The following is a 15,459-nucleotide window of genomic DNA, read 5'->3' on the forward strand; positions in this document are numbered from 1 at the left end:
TTTAATTTTGTAAAATGATCTGATTAATATGAATCAATATCCCGTATTAATCTGAAATTTTTCTTGAATTTATGCTGAAGTATATTTAAAATTTAACCACTCTTACATGTATATTATTATCTACTAACTGTCAGTCACCCATTCAGAATTGCAGATAATGCCGATCCAAGAACTGTTCGTTGCATTTTTTAGCTTTAGAAAAATGGCGGGATACTGAATACAAGTCAAAGGAAGAACCCTTATCCCCAAAAAAAAAAAAAAGTCAAAGGAAGAATCGTGATGGCATATAGGTAAATTTACTAATTATCTTCCCCAGCGAAGAGGAATTGAGTGTCTATAAATGAGTGTTCTACATTTATGGACCCTCTAACGTAAACTGTCGAATGAGAAGAAAAGAAAAGGAGCAGCAAATAATTAAACAAAAATATGGGTGGTGAAGAAGGAAATATAGATGATTATACACAAGATGGCACTGTGGACCTCAAAGGCAACCCTGTTCGCAGATCCCAGCGTGGTGGATGGAGAGCCTGCTCCTTTGTTGTTGGTACAATATTTGAATTTCTTCACTCTGTTTAATCCTATATGTGTATGAGTTGTTATTATTTCTATTCATGGCCGTTCAGGATTCAGCTAGCCGTTTTGCTAGATCATTTCTTTTATTACTGTTTTGTCTCGCCTTGCAACAGCATATGCCTTTGTTCCATCTTCCATGTTTCTTTGGAACCCTTTTCCTTTTTCCTCCTCCTCGTATGATCTCCTGGTGTACATGAGCGAGCTTCGAACTTCAGATTTCTTGTACTACTTCAAGAGATTTTTACTAGTTTCGCGATATTGCGGTGCCAAGTAGAGACACATGGGCAAAACACGTGCCTAAAAGACAAAGTAGAAAACACCAAGATGCAGCTTTGCTAAATCTATAGCTACGCTTGTATTTATCATCTTTAAACTTTTTTTAAAGTAAATGTTTAAACACGAAAAGTAAGCCTTAATCAGTACATAGCTCCATAACATGGAGTTGTCAAAGACCCCATGAGTGGTCACCAAAAAGCGGTCCTTTCCCATCCATCCCACCAAATCAAATCACGACTTGTAGTCACATTACTTTTTAGCAGATATATATATATTTTTTTTTTGATAAGAAAGATTTCACTTTTTAGCAGATATTTAACAAAAGTGTTCAGTTCCCAACTGTTTTCTGAATCTTTTGTTGGCTACTTGTTGGCTTGTTGTCATTATTTGCAGTATATGAGGTGTTTGAACGTATGGCCTATTATGGGATATCGTCAAATTTGGTGCTGTATTTGACAAACAAGCTGCATCAGGGCACTGTGAAGTCGGCTAACAACGTCACCAACTGGGTTGGCACCATTTGGGTCACTCCCATTGTGGGCGCTTATGTTGCCGATGCCCATCTCGGCCGCTACTGGACCTTCGCCATCGCTTCTTGTATTTACCTCATGGTATGTATACTTATTTATTATGGTAAACGACACACTGTCATGTGATATTATATTATCTAATTAATTTATTGGATCATTTAGGTTCTTTTTCTTATATGCAATCATCTGATGATATTTAATCAGTAAGCAAATGCAATCACATGATTTGCAAGTTCAACATCATATATCAAAATTTCAAATATTGAAAATATCCAATACTGAAAGATAAGATCAAATAATTTTGTAAGGTCAAACAAGTGCCTGCATGAATGACCACTTGACTAGGTACCTAATATCTGTTTTTAGAAGGCAATACAATGTCGCATTGTCGGTGTCTGATATAAATTAATGATAACACCAGGATAAATGACAAAATTTGATCCCAATTTTCAAGATCGGGGCACATGGTTTTAGATGTCTTGCTCTTTGTTGACTTGTTAAAGATAGGAAGATCAGACAATCAGACCAAGTGGGCGTATTGTATATAAAGACATATATATAAATTTTGTCTGTATTTTTTTAATGATTTTTTAATTTTATATTTTCTTTTTTCTAATTACAGGGGATGATTGTACTAACGCTATCAGTGTCATTACCTGGGTTGAAACCTCCTACGTGCAAAGATATTAACAGTCAAGACTGTAAGAAGGCTTCAACATTACAATTAGGGATCTTCTTTGCTGCACTCTACACACTGGCTGTGGGAACTGGAGGAACCAAGCCCAACATCTCGACGATAGGAGCGGACCAATTTGATGAATTTGAGCCCAAGGAGAAGGCCCATAAGCTCTCCTTCTTCAACTGGTGGATGTTTAGCATCTTCTTTGGGACACTCTTTGCCAATACAGTGCTTGTCTACATACAAGACAATGTGGGCTGGACCTTGGGTTATGGGCTTCCGACACTCGGTCTTGCGATATCCATTGCGATTTTCTTTGCTGGCACACCCTTCTACAGGCACAAGAAGCCCACAGGAAGCCCATTCACAAGGATGGCAAAGGTCATTGTTGCTGCCATAAGAAAATGGAATGTGCCTCTGCCTACTGACCCTAAAGAACTTTATGAACTTGACTTGGAAGATTATGCACAAAAAGGGAAGTACAGGATCGACTCCACCCAAAATTTGAGGTTAGTGTCATAGTTGCACACACACACACACACACATATATATATATATATATATATATATATATATATATTTTGGTCCCATTGAATATGTGGCAGACTCAAGGCACATTTTTGTTTAATTGTATCTTCATGTCTATTCTTGCGTGCAGGTTCTTTAACAAAGCTGCAGTCAAAACAACTTCAACAAATCCATGGATGTTATGCTCAGTGACTCAAGTAGAGGAAACCAAGCAAATGTTAGCAATGATCCCAATCTTGGTTGCCACGTTTGTTCCCAGCACAATGCTTGCTCAAATCAACACCCTTTTTGTAAAGCAAGGCACTACCCTTGATAGAGCTATTGGTAGCAGCTTCAAGATCCCCCCTGCAAGTTTAACAGGATTTGTAACCTTATCAATGCTTATTTGTGTCGTCTTATATGACCGATACTTTGTCAAGATTACGCGAAGGTGGACTAAGAATCCTAGAGGGATCACGCTTCTTCAAAGAATGGGAATTGGCCTAGTCATTCATATTATAATTATGGTTATTGCTTCTTTTACCGAGAGATATAGACTAAGTGTGGCCAAGGACCATGGTATAGTTGAAAAAGGACAGCAGGTTCCTTTAACGATATTCGTTTTGCTTCCTCAATTTGTGCTTATGGGAACAGCTGATGCATTCTTGGAGGTAGCGAAGATTGAGTTCTTTTATGATCAGGCACCAGAGAGCATGAAGAGTCTTGGAACTTCTTATTCAATGACTACTTTAGGAGTTGGAAATTTCCTTAGTACCTTTCTGCTTTCAACGGTTTCTGACATAACCAAAAGGCATGGGCACAAAGGATGGATTCTAAACAACCTTAATGTTTCTCATTTGGACTATTACTATGCCTTTTTCGCTATATTGAATGTCTTGAACTTTGTTTTCTTCTTGGTTGTGGCAAAGTTCTATGTGTACAAGGCTGAAGTTTCAGATTCAATGGAGGTGCTCACTGAAGAACTGAAGGTGATGAGATTAAGGGCATCTGCACAAAAAGCGACTATGGCTGGTTGATTAGGCTGTTGTTTCACACGAGAATCAGAATTGAAGCTCGGTTTCTGGCCAGGCTAATATAGAGATTTAACAGATAATTTTACTTTGGGCTTGATTGTTTGATACAACAGTCTGTGTTAAATTTCCTTCACATCAGTCACAAGAATGTTTTAACTCGAAAGAGAAGAAAAAGAATGTAAAGAAAATGTTGTAAAGTATTTGTTTCCCTGGTGACTTTATGGAAAGTTGAAATTTTAGGGAAAAAAAATCTTGAAAATCTACAAAAGCAAAAACCATTAGATGGATTTCACTGTGAGTTCTCTTCTAATCACAGAGTAATAGCTCAATAGACAACCATGTGAGTTTTTGTTTCTGAAAATATTCATCCTGTAGACAGGATAAACAAAGATTAAAAATAAAAGAAAAAAAACTATCTGCGAAGATATATTATGCACACTCTCTATGATAAAATACTCCAAGAAGATTCACACTAAGATCAAACAGTGCCTAGTGCTAGGAAAAAAAGAAAAAGAAAAAAAAATTGAAGTCCAAAAAGACTACAATGCTCTCTCAACCCTCAGCAACATCTTCATATAGAATTTGAGTGAACATAATTTAGATATAAGAACCCCCCATAGTATCTCCAAGTTCTATTTTCAGTTACATGGCTAGAAGTGATCGATACTATTGTGAAACACAAATTTACTCTCTCTGCTTCAAATGTACAAGACAAGGTTTGTCTTCATTTCCTCTTTGCTAACTGGAAAGATTTCTTCAGAAACTGGTTTGGAGCTCGGTCGTTCATGTGACACAACACCCTCAGTATGGTGTTAGGATCTGCTATGGTCCACCTTCCTGTTGTTCGTGGCATTGGTAGCTTTTGACATGTGCTTCCAACTCTGATACCACTTGTTTCACAGAAAAGAATTATGAAATCTTCTAATAGTTGTTCAATTTGTTGCCCTATCAAACCTATCACCCCTTCAACGGTCTCAGCCTCGCGATCCACCACATCTTCAACTATCAGTCCTTCACCACATGTGCAGAATACCCTCTTCAAGCTGTCAAAATCCTCCTCAATCATCTGATGATCGGAATGATAGAAGACCCGAGAGCTTCCCCCAATAAGCAAAATCATAAGGAATGCTTCGAAAGATGTCTTCATAACTTACTTTTATGGCTAAAGCTTGAGCTTTATCCGTAAGAATGGCACTCAAAGAAGTGACGTTTTGCTTAAGAGTTCGCAATGCAGGGCTAACTCTTGCATTTGCAACATCACCGACATAAAGGCTTTCGTAGAACACGGAGTTTGAATCAAGGAAGATTAGACGGTAGGCAGCAACTTCTGATACATGTTGGCAGGCAGATTAAATGGCATTTGTTGCATGCTCAAAATAAGAATTGGAATTAGTATGAAGACGTTAAACCTAGCGGTCGGTGACCCGGATCCGGAACCACCGCCTCCTCCTACTCCCTCGTCACCACCACTGTTATTATTATTATTGTCATTTGAGGAATAAAAGCTTGTAGCATTGGGTCCACCAAGCCTGGAGAAGACCTGCATGAAGTGAAAAAGACCTCGTAAGCAGTCTCACGGATGTCATCAGAATCAATCCCTTCAAGCTTGCCAAAGGGCCAGGCGACGTCGGAGTCGGCAGTGACAGGGCCGGCGAGCTGGCCGAGAAAAGAATTCCGACAGGCTTGGTGTTACGGCAATTTTCCTTCAAGGCTGATTTGCCTTGATTCTAGCTAGCTGTTTTTCCTTATTTAGTTGTTTCCTTTATTGGCTTATTTCCTTGTTTTTTCTGTATAAGGAGAACTCGATTGAGGAATTATTTTTTTATGCAAAAAAACTTAATAAAACTTCAGGAGCTTTGCTTCTCGTTTGGGTTCAACCTTTTTAATCTTAAGATTTGGTATCAGAGCTCGATTTTGGCACCAATATGGCTGACGGAACAAGAGCGCAAGAGCAAAAGCGTGTAGATGAATCTCTGAAGCAGTTGTGGGAGACCTCAGAAAAACACGGCATTCTTTTATCAGATTTGTCTAAGATGATGGCTGCTATAAGCTTGAAACTTGATCAATCCACAACAACGAAGACAGGGGATTCCAACAATGGAGGAAGTACCTCAACCAATAGGGGATCAAATAATAATCATATTGGTAAGAATTCCGTTCAAACTCGATTTTCCAAACTGAATTTTCCCAAATTCGAGGGTGAAAATCCTAATGGATGGATTTACAAGTGTGACCGTTTTTTCAACATCAATGGAATTGTTGAAGAGGAGAAAGTAGAGATGGCGTCGATTCATCTGGAGGGACATGCCCTCGAATGGTTTCAGGGGTATGAAGCTGGCCATGAGAACATCAATTGGGAGAGTTTTTCTACAGATATCATTGCTCGTTTTGGTCTTAGTGCTTATGACAGTCCAGTTGGCCAGTTAACCAAGTTGAAGCAAACTACTGTAGTAAAAGCCTATCAAGAACAATTTGAGGCATTGATGGCTAGAACGAGGGGGCTGCCAGAGGATTTCTTTGTTCAATGTTTCATTAGTGGCTTGAAGGAAGCTATTAAGAACCAAGTCACCATGTTTCAACCGAACACGTTGACCCAAGCCATTGGTTTAGCGTTGCTACAGGAAGGAGCTATGGAAGCAATTCTTAAGGAGGCCAAAGGGGTTAACAAAGTTGGGGTGACCACAATGAATTCTTTTGTGCCAAAAAAGTCAGATAATAACCGATTACCACCAGTGAAGCGGATTTCTACAGCAGAGATGCAAGTGAGGAGAGAAAAAAAGCTTTGTTATTATTGTGATGAGAAGTATGAGCTTGGTCATGTTTGCAAACAGAAACATATTTATCTATTACAAGGTGAAGATAGCGAAGGAGAAGAGCCAAATGAAGCTGACAAAGTGGAAGGAAAAGAAGAATCCCAAGTTTCCCTTCTTGCCGTTTCAGGGTCTAGCACTCATCAAACTATGAGAATTGGCGGCAGCATAAAAAAGAAAGCTATCACCATACTTATTGATTCTGGAAGTACTCACAACTTCCTTGACCCTACAGTTGCAAAAAGAGCAGGCTGCATAATTCAACGTATTAGTCCAATGACAGTATCAGTGGCAGATGGGACCAAAATAATTAGTGATGCTATTTGTCGGCAATTGAAGTGGAATATGCAGGGAGAGGAATTTCGAGCTGATTTAAGGCTCTTACCATTGGGAGGATGTGATATGGTTCTCGGAATACAGTGGCTTGTTGAATTGGGGCCTGTATTATGGGACTTCAAGGAGTTGGTGATGGAATTTTCTGTTGGCGATCGAAATTTTGTACTGAAAGGGGATACACCAGGCCCTACTAAAATGGTTTCACCGAAGCACATGCAGCGGGAACTTCAACATTTGTCTCAAGCATCAGCAGCTCACATTTTTTCTATCCAAGTGGAGGGTGAGGAAGCAGAAGAAGTAAACAGAGAACCAGAGGATCTAGAACAAGTGTTGCATCATTATAGGAAGGTTTTTGATGAGCCGAAGGGTTTACCTCCTCAAAGGGGACATGACCATAAAATCCCCCTTGAGCCTGGATCTATGCCACCTAATATACGTCCATATAGGTATCCTTACGTGCAGAAAAGTGAGATTGAAAAGCTAGTACAGGAGATGCTCGAAAATGGCACCATTCGGAAAAGTGTGAGTCCCTTCTCTTCTCCTGTGTTGTTGGTCAAGAAGAAAGACGGAACTTGGAGAATGTGCATTGACTATAGAGCCCTTAATAAAATCACTATCAAAGATAAGTTTCCTATTCCTGTCATTGATGAGTTGTTGGATGAATTACATGGAGCTACATATTTTTCTAAGCTTGATCTCCGATCCGGTTACCATCAAATTAGAGTACATTCCTCTGATATCCATAAGACTGCTTTTAGGACCCACGAAGGGCACTACGAATTTTTAGTCATGCCCTTTGGGCTGACTAATGCACCATCGACTTTTCAAAGCTTGATGAATGAGATCTTTAAACCTTTTCTAAGGAAATTTGTACTAGTATTTTTTGATGATATCTTAATTTACAGTAGTGATTGGAAGGAACACTTAGAACACTTGGAATTGATGTTTGGTGTATTGACCCAGAACCAGTTATTTGTTAAAAAATCAAAATGTGCTTTTGGTAAAAAGAAGATTGAGTATTTGGGGCATGTAATTTCAGAGGAAGGAGTTGCCACTGATCCTGCAAAAATTCAAAACATGCTGCAATGGCCTAAGCCTAATTCCCTCAAGTCTTTAAGGGGTTTTTTGGGGCTCACAGGTTACTATCGGCGGTTCATTAAAGATTATGGAAAAGTTAGTCAACCACTCACTGTTTTGTTGAAGAAAGATAATTTTCAGTGGACTCAAGCTGCAGAAGACACCTTTGACCAGCTCAAACGCATCATGTGTGCGGCACCAGTATTGGCAATGCCAGACTTCCAGAAAGATTTTGTGATTGAGTGCGATGCATCCGGAAATGGGATAGGAGCCGTATTGTTGCAAGAGGGCAGACCCATAGCTTACCTGAGCAAGGCCTTAGCTCCGAAGAATTTGGGTCTTTCGACATACGAAAAAGAAATGTTGGCTGCTGTCATGGCAGTACAAAAATGGCGGCCATATGTGGTAGGAAAGCACTTTAAGATAATCACTGATCATCTCAGTCTAAAGTTCCTTTTAGATCAACGAGTTTCAACTTCGATGCAACATAAATGGCTTACCAAATTAGCTGGTTATGACTATGAGATCGTCTACCGTAGTGGCAAGGAGAACACAGCTGCAGATGCCTTATCAAGGGTGCAGGAGGAAAGGGAAGAACCAATTATTATGGCTTTGTCATTTCCAATAGCAAATTGGTTGGGCGTGCTACAAGATGAATGGAAGAACGATGAAAACATACAAAAACTCATCCAGGAGATTCAGCACGATCAGAACCTACACTCTAAATTTACCTGGGTAGATAATCAGCTGAGGTACAAAGGAAGGTTGTGGTTAGGAGATCGTTCTGAATTAAAGAAGACGATATTGCAAGAAGCTCATGGTGGAGTAGAGGGTGGACATTCGGGGGTGAAGAAAACATTAAAAAGAGTACGGAGAGCTTTTTATTGGAAGAAGATGAGAAGAGAAGTGTGTAAATTTGTAGCTGAGTGCGACACATGCCAGAGAAATAAGGCTGAAACTATAGCGTCTCCGGGACTATTACAGCCGTTACCAATACCAGAACTGATTTGGTCTGACATTTCCATGGATTTTATAGAAGGCCTTCCGAAATCTCATGGCAAGAAGGTTATCATGGTAGTGGTTGATAGGTTGAGCAAATATGCTCACTTCCTGGCATTGGCACACCCGTACACAGCAAAAGATGTAGCTCAAGTGTTCTTAGATAATATTTATAAGCTTCATGGCCTGCCAAAGACCATAATAAGCGATCGAGATCGAATCTTCACTAGTCAATTCTGGAGACATCTCTTCACTCTACAGGGTACTCAATTACTTATGAGCACATCTTATCATCCGCAGACCGATGGTCAGACCGAAATCGTTAATAAGTGTTTGGAGCAATACTTGAGGTGCATGACTGGAGACAAGCCAAAGGAGTGGAGTAAATGGTTGCCGCTTGCTGAGTGGTGGTATAACACTTCATTTCATTTCTCTTCTAAGATAACTCCATTTGAGGTTGTCTATGGCAGGGAGCCTCCTACTTATACAACTTATATTCCTGGTGAGACAATTGTAGCATCTGTGGACCAAGCTTTAAAGGACAGAGACTCAATGATTCGCCTTCTCAAGGAGAACTTACATCAAGCTCAAAGCAAAATGAAAAAAATGGCGGATAAGCATCGGACAGAGAGGGAATTTGAGGTAGATGATTGGGTTTATCTTCGGCTACAGCCTTTCAAACAAGCTTCTCTAGCTCTTCGGAAGGATAGGAAGTTGGCTCCTAGGTTTTATGGACCTTACAAGGTGCTTCAAAGGATTGGGCAGGTGGCATACAAGCTAGAACTTCCTTCACACTCCAAAATCCATCCAGTTTTTCATGTCTCTTGCTTGAAAAAAAAACTGGGAGCTGCTAATGTTCAGCAGACAGAGCTGCCTACAATCCAAGAAGATGGGAGGATGCAGTTGGAGCCGCTAGCATTGTTGGAAAAACGTACGGTTAAGAGAAACAACAGGCCTGTAGTTCAGTGGTTGATTCATTGGACTAATTCCTTTCCTGAGGATGCTACACGGGAGGATGCCTGCGTTATTCGACAGAAATTTCCAGAATTTGAGCCTTGAGGACAAGGCTTCCTGAACAGAGGGGAAATGTTACGGCAATTTTCCTTTAAGGCTGATTTGCCTTGATTCTAGCTAGCTGTTTTTCCTTATTTAGTTGTTTCCTTTATTGGCTTATTTCCTTGTTTTTTCTGTATAAGGAGAACTCGATTGAGGAATTATTTTTTTATGTAAAAAAACTTAATAAAACTTCAGGAGCTTTGCTTCTCGTTTGGGTTCAACCTTTTTAATCTTAAGACTTGGTGGGTAATTAAGGGTGCGTTTGGGATTGACGTTGAATTGCTATAGTTTTAAATTACAACACTAAAGTGTTTGGTAAATACTAACTGTTATAACTTAGAAGCTATATTGATCTGATTGATTTTTTACTTGTATGATAGAAAATTTATAATTATTATTTAAAATTTATATTTACTACATATTATTAATTTTTGTTTCATAGTTACAACTTTTTTCTACAATAGTTTTAATTTAAAAGTTACAATACTTCAATCCCAAATAAGACCTAAATGAAGAAAGTGGGGAGATAAAGAGCAACTGCTAGCTAGTTAGCTAAGAGTAAGAATGCCTTGACTAGAGAATTATTTATATATAAGGGATCGATCAACAATCCCTTAAAAATACTTTTAATTTTACACTAACTAATATGCTTTAGATTTGAATTGAATCAATGGGTGGGATTTATTAAAATTAAATATTCAAGATTTTTTAATGTCTTTTCTCTCTATGTAATACCCACCTCAAATCTTTTTCCTCCTTTTATTTTTACTTTTCCTTCACGTGATGTGCTTTCTCTCTCTCTTCCCTCCTCTCTTCTCTTTTCTTGTTCTTTTTAATTTATGACTTTTCGTTTGCTTTTTTTTTTTCCTCAACCATAAAAATTCTAACTCTCTCCAACAAAAATTCTGAAAGTGGTGTGGTGCTAAGCAGAGAGAAAGCTGAGAGAAAATTGAGAGAAATTAATCCTCTTTCTCTATCCATCCACTTTCTCTCTACCATTTTCTTCATTATTTCTCTCAACTTTCTCTTTACCTAGCATTTTTCAAATTCTTTACTCTCTCCAACTGTTAATTTCACAATTCTTTATTTCATTCATTTTCTCTCTCCACATACTATTAGAAAGTACAAAATTATTAATTTTAACCACCAGAACTGGTCCCCCACCCAAACATTCATCAAACACAAGTTTAACAAAAAAAATCCTTGTGATTATGCTTGTCTATTGACAACAACATTAGTACAAAATTTTGTGTTTGCTTGTCTACCAAATCTTCTATATCTTCAAGCATCTTCACAAAGAGTTGTGAGGTTAACAATTGAAGAGAGTAAATAATTTTTGTTTGAAGGAGTTAAGAATTTTTATGGTTGAGAAAAAAAAGAAGCAAATGAAAAGTCATAGATTAAAAAAAACAAGCGAAGAGAAGAGAGGAGGGGAGAGAGAGAGAAAGCACATCACATGAATTAAGAGAAAAAAAATGAAAGAAGAAGAAATATTTGAGGTGGGGTTTACATAGAGAGAAAAGATATTAAAAATTTTAAATGTCTAATTTCAATAAATCTCATCCATTGATTCAATTCAAATCTAATAAATATTAATTAATGTAAAATTGAGACTATTTTTAGGGGGTTGCTGATCCATCCTTATATATGTGTGTCTATTTACAAATGTATCATTATTTGTATTGCTTATTCTTTTTTTCTCTTTAAATAAATAAACCAATAATGTCAAGAATATTAATATTTAAGTCTTGATTTAAATCAGAATTAATGTGACATTTATTTGTTAATGATATAATAGAGTAATAACTAATCTTGTATTCATAATTAAATAAGTGACATTTAATATTGGACTCGAATGTTGGTACTCAAGCTTTTATTCGAAGTAAAATGGTTGGTTTGATCTTTCAACGTATTTCTAAAAGCGTAATCAATTTGGTAGAATAAAGTATCATTGGTTGGCACTCATGATCTATCGACTAAAAAAATAAGTCGTTGGATTGATTTTCAACATATTTCTAGAAACGTAGTTGATTCGGAAGAATTTTGAAACTTGAACTCGATCCCAATCAATGAGGGGCATCAGTCCGATTTTAATTCATTTAATTGGTCCAAAAGTTGAAATAAACACTAGTGCTTATCTAGAAAAAAAATCGATCGTACTATATATAAGAGGTACGTAGCACGGATCATGTAAATCATTAAATATTAAAATAAATTACTTTAAAAACTATGAAAGATTAGTCATCGCTTGACGAGTATCACACCTTATTTTGAAATGAATATTCTAGTGGAAGTTTTGGGATGTTTAGTATTATTTTTTTCCCTTTAAAATAAAATGAAAATGCTTATTATGTGATGTAATCTACATTTGATATGAAAATAAAATATTCAAATAGTGAATGTGATTAATTTTTATAAATTTTTAAACGTGATTAATTACATTACACCATCATTTACGTCACAAATGCCACATCTCATAATCCATGATAAATATAAGTTGATTCTATTTTTAGAGATAAAAAAATGTAGGTTGATTTTATTTTTTGATATACAAAAATGCTTTATGTTCAATGCGATCGCAGATAAGTTTCTTTATTAGTACTCTTTTTATTCTAAAATCTAGAAAAAGTATTCATAAAAAACTAAAATCGCTTTCACCATGGGTCACCACAACTTGAAAGATTATAAATCAAAAATTTCAAGAACTAAGTAATGCAGCCGGTTGGTAAAATCAAATAGAATATGATCACCATAAATCTCAAAATAATTGAAAAAGTAAATCTAAATTAACATCACTTTTAACATCAAGGTAATATAAGATTATGATGGTATCATAAATTAAATGTAAAAATTATAAATAATTGATTCAAACTTCGAACCTCTTATATTTGTATTTAAAAGATTTTATCGTTTGAACTAATGACCATTCACAACAATTTAAAATAGTTGATGCGAGAGTTCGGAATACTTTTACAAATTATGTATGTATTCGCTTTTTCCTTTTTTTTTTTTTTCTATTTTTAATGGAAAATCTCAATTTCAATTGCATCTTCGTTGGTCCATTTTCACCATTCTCGTTTAACTAGAAGTCTAGAAGCCGTTGCTGTTTCTGACGACTTTACTAGTCAATGCACACGACCATTCAAGAGTCGGCAATTCTGATCCCAGTATGGAATAAAGGCAAAGGGCATGATAGGGATGGTCGGTTGAAAACAAGTTGCAACCGTGCAAATGCGTGGTCAAATGTGTAAATGCAATTTGATTCTTGTAATGTCTTGGAGTGGTCCCCCAATTTTCACAGCCAATAATCACGGATTTTTCTTTTATCATATGTGCGAAGTGAGATAATATAATTCGTGACTTAATCCTCATTCATAATACTTGGCGTTAATATTAGTTTATTTAGAAAAAAAAAGACAAAATAATCCTCATTCATATGGTTCAATGTAGAGATTAAATAACAAATAAGATGATTAAAATAAATGTGATTTTAGTTATAGATAACGGGTGCGTTTGAAATTGAGGTTGGACAACTGTACATTAAAAGTTACAACATTAAAACGTTTGATAAATGTTAGTTGTTGTAACTTGAAAATTACGTTGATATAATTTTTTATTTGTATAATGTAAAATCTATTATATCTTTAATAATTTTATTAAAATTATTATTTTTTATTTCATAGTTACAGTTTTTTTTCCACAACAACTGTAGCTTTTAATCTACAGCACCTCAATTCCAAACACACCCTATTATACAAATTTTTTGTACTTATGGTGATTGGTGTAGAAATAATCTAATCGAAACCAACCAACTGGTCTCATAATTTTGAATAGTCGACGAATATTTAAAACAGTTCAATGACTGGAAGCTAAGAAATCCATAAGATAGTTGAGCGTTTGTCAAACACGCATTGACTTATGATGACATTGGCAAGAGGAAGCTGTCTTAATTTGTCTTAATTATACTCACCAGTTGTGGGGTCTTCGGTTGATTTAATTTGCAAAATTTATTCCACAAAGAATTTTTGGGCCACGCTCCTCATACGTTCCTACTCCAGAAAAAAATTATTAAATTAAGTTTGACCCATGCTTTTTGACTCTAGGTTTCTAAGTCTCTACGGAAATTGTTTCTGCACGCGTCAAATGAGAGATATCAGTAATTGATGAACCAATGATGATGTCTTGGATATACAATTCCTCACCTTGCTGAAGTATATTTAAAATTCAACCACTGCTGTCTTATAAAATTTCATTCCGCCCCCTATACTCTATATTATTTATAATTTATCTATAAATATTATAAAATTTTTTGTATTGTAAAATTTTGTTAAGCTTCTTGCACTCTGTTTTATTTCATTGAAACCCTTAGACTATCAATTCGTCCCTTATAATTTTAAATTTCCAAAATACCATCCATTTAATTAAAAAATATAATAATTATTAAATAAATTATTATTATTATTTTATTATAACTATAAATATAATTATAATTTTTAACTAGAATATTATTATTATTAACAAGAATAAAAAATATTATAATTAATTAATCTATTAACAATAATTAATAATAATTTTTTTGTTAAATTGTTAATAATAATAATTAATGATAATTACTATTAATAATTAATTTTTGAATAATAATAATAAAAATAATAAAAATATAAATTAATATTTATGATAAAAATTAATTAAGGATTTTATAATAATTTGTTACGATTTAACTCATTATGATTATGATTCTAAGACAAAGTAAACACATAAATGGTAATAGAGCTCATTTTAATTACGATTCTTGCTGTTCAAGTAAATAAATTATTCTGATTCCAATTCCTCATCTTGATTATAACTATTCCGATTAGTGAATGCACTATAAAATTCATAATATTTATGAATAAATTGTAAATAATATAGAGTGGTCTAATTGAATATAAAGTGATTTACAATTTTATAGTGCGTTCACTAAACATGAATCAAAATTAGAATGAGTTAAATTGTAATAAATTACTATAAAATTCTTAATTAATTTTTATCATAATTATTATTTTGTAATTTAATTATTGTTATTATTAATATTCAAAAATTAATTATTAATAATTATTATCATTAATTATTATTATTAACAATTTAACAAAAAAATATTATTAATTATTGTTAATAGATTAATTGATTATAATACTTTTTATTCTTGTTAATAATAATAATATATTTAAACATTATAATTATATTTATAGTTATAATAAAATAACTATTATAATTATAATTCATTTAATAATAATTATATTTTTTAATTAAATGAAGGGTATTTTGAAAATTTAAAATCACAGGGGACGAAATTGGTACTATAAGGGTTTTAATGAAATAAAACAGAGTGTAAGAAGCTAAATGAAAGTTTACAATGTAGAAAGTTTTTTAGTAGTTATGAATAAATTATAAATAATATAGAGTATAAGGGGGCTGAATGAAATTTACTAACCATCACTCTATCAGTCACCCATTCAGAATTTCAGATAATTCCGATCCAAGTACTGTTCGTTGTATTTTTTAGTCAAGGAAGAATTCTTATCCTTCCCCCCCCCCCCCAA

General features: G+C 35.0%; 1 protein-coding gene across 1 annotated transcript; it reads left to right on the top strand.

The window, feature by feature from the left end:
- Positions 1 to 279: 279 nt before the first annotated feature.
- On the top strand, positions 280 to 3,811 carry LOC18032684 (protein NRT1/ PTR FAMILY 5.2). Its single transcript, XM_006420238.2, has 4 exons — positions 280 to 544; positions 1,243 to 1,460; positions 2,002 to 2,567; positions 2,717 to 3,811. Exons 1-4 carry the CDS (start codon positions 427 to 429, stop codon positions 3,600 to 3,602), a joined length of 1,788 nt encoding a protein of 595 aa, XP_006420301.1. The 5' UTR covers positions 280 to 426; the 3' UTR covers positions 3,603 to 3,811.
- The last annotated feature ends 11,648 nt before the right edge of the window (positions 3,812 to 15,459 follow it).

This window comes from Citrus clementina, unplaced genomic scaffold (genome assembly GCF_000493195.1).
Source record: "Citrus clementina cultivar Clemenules unplaced genomic scaffold, Citrus_clementina_v1.0 scaffold_9, whole genome shotgun sequence".
Taxonomy (NCBI): Eukaryota; Viridiplantae; Streptophyta; class Magnoliopsida; order Sapindales; family Rutaceae; genus Citrus; species Citrus x clementina.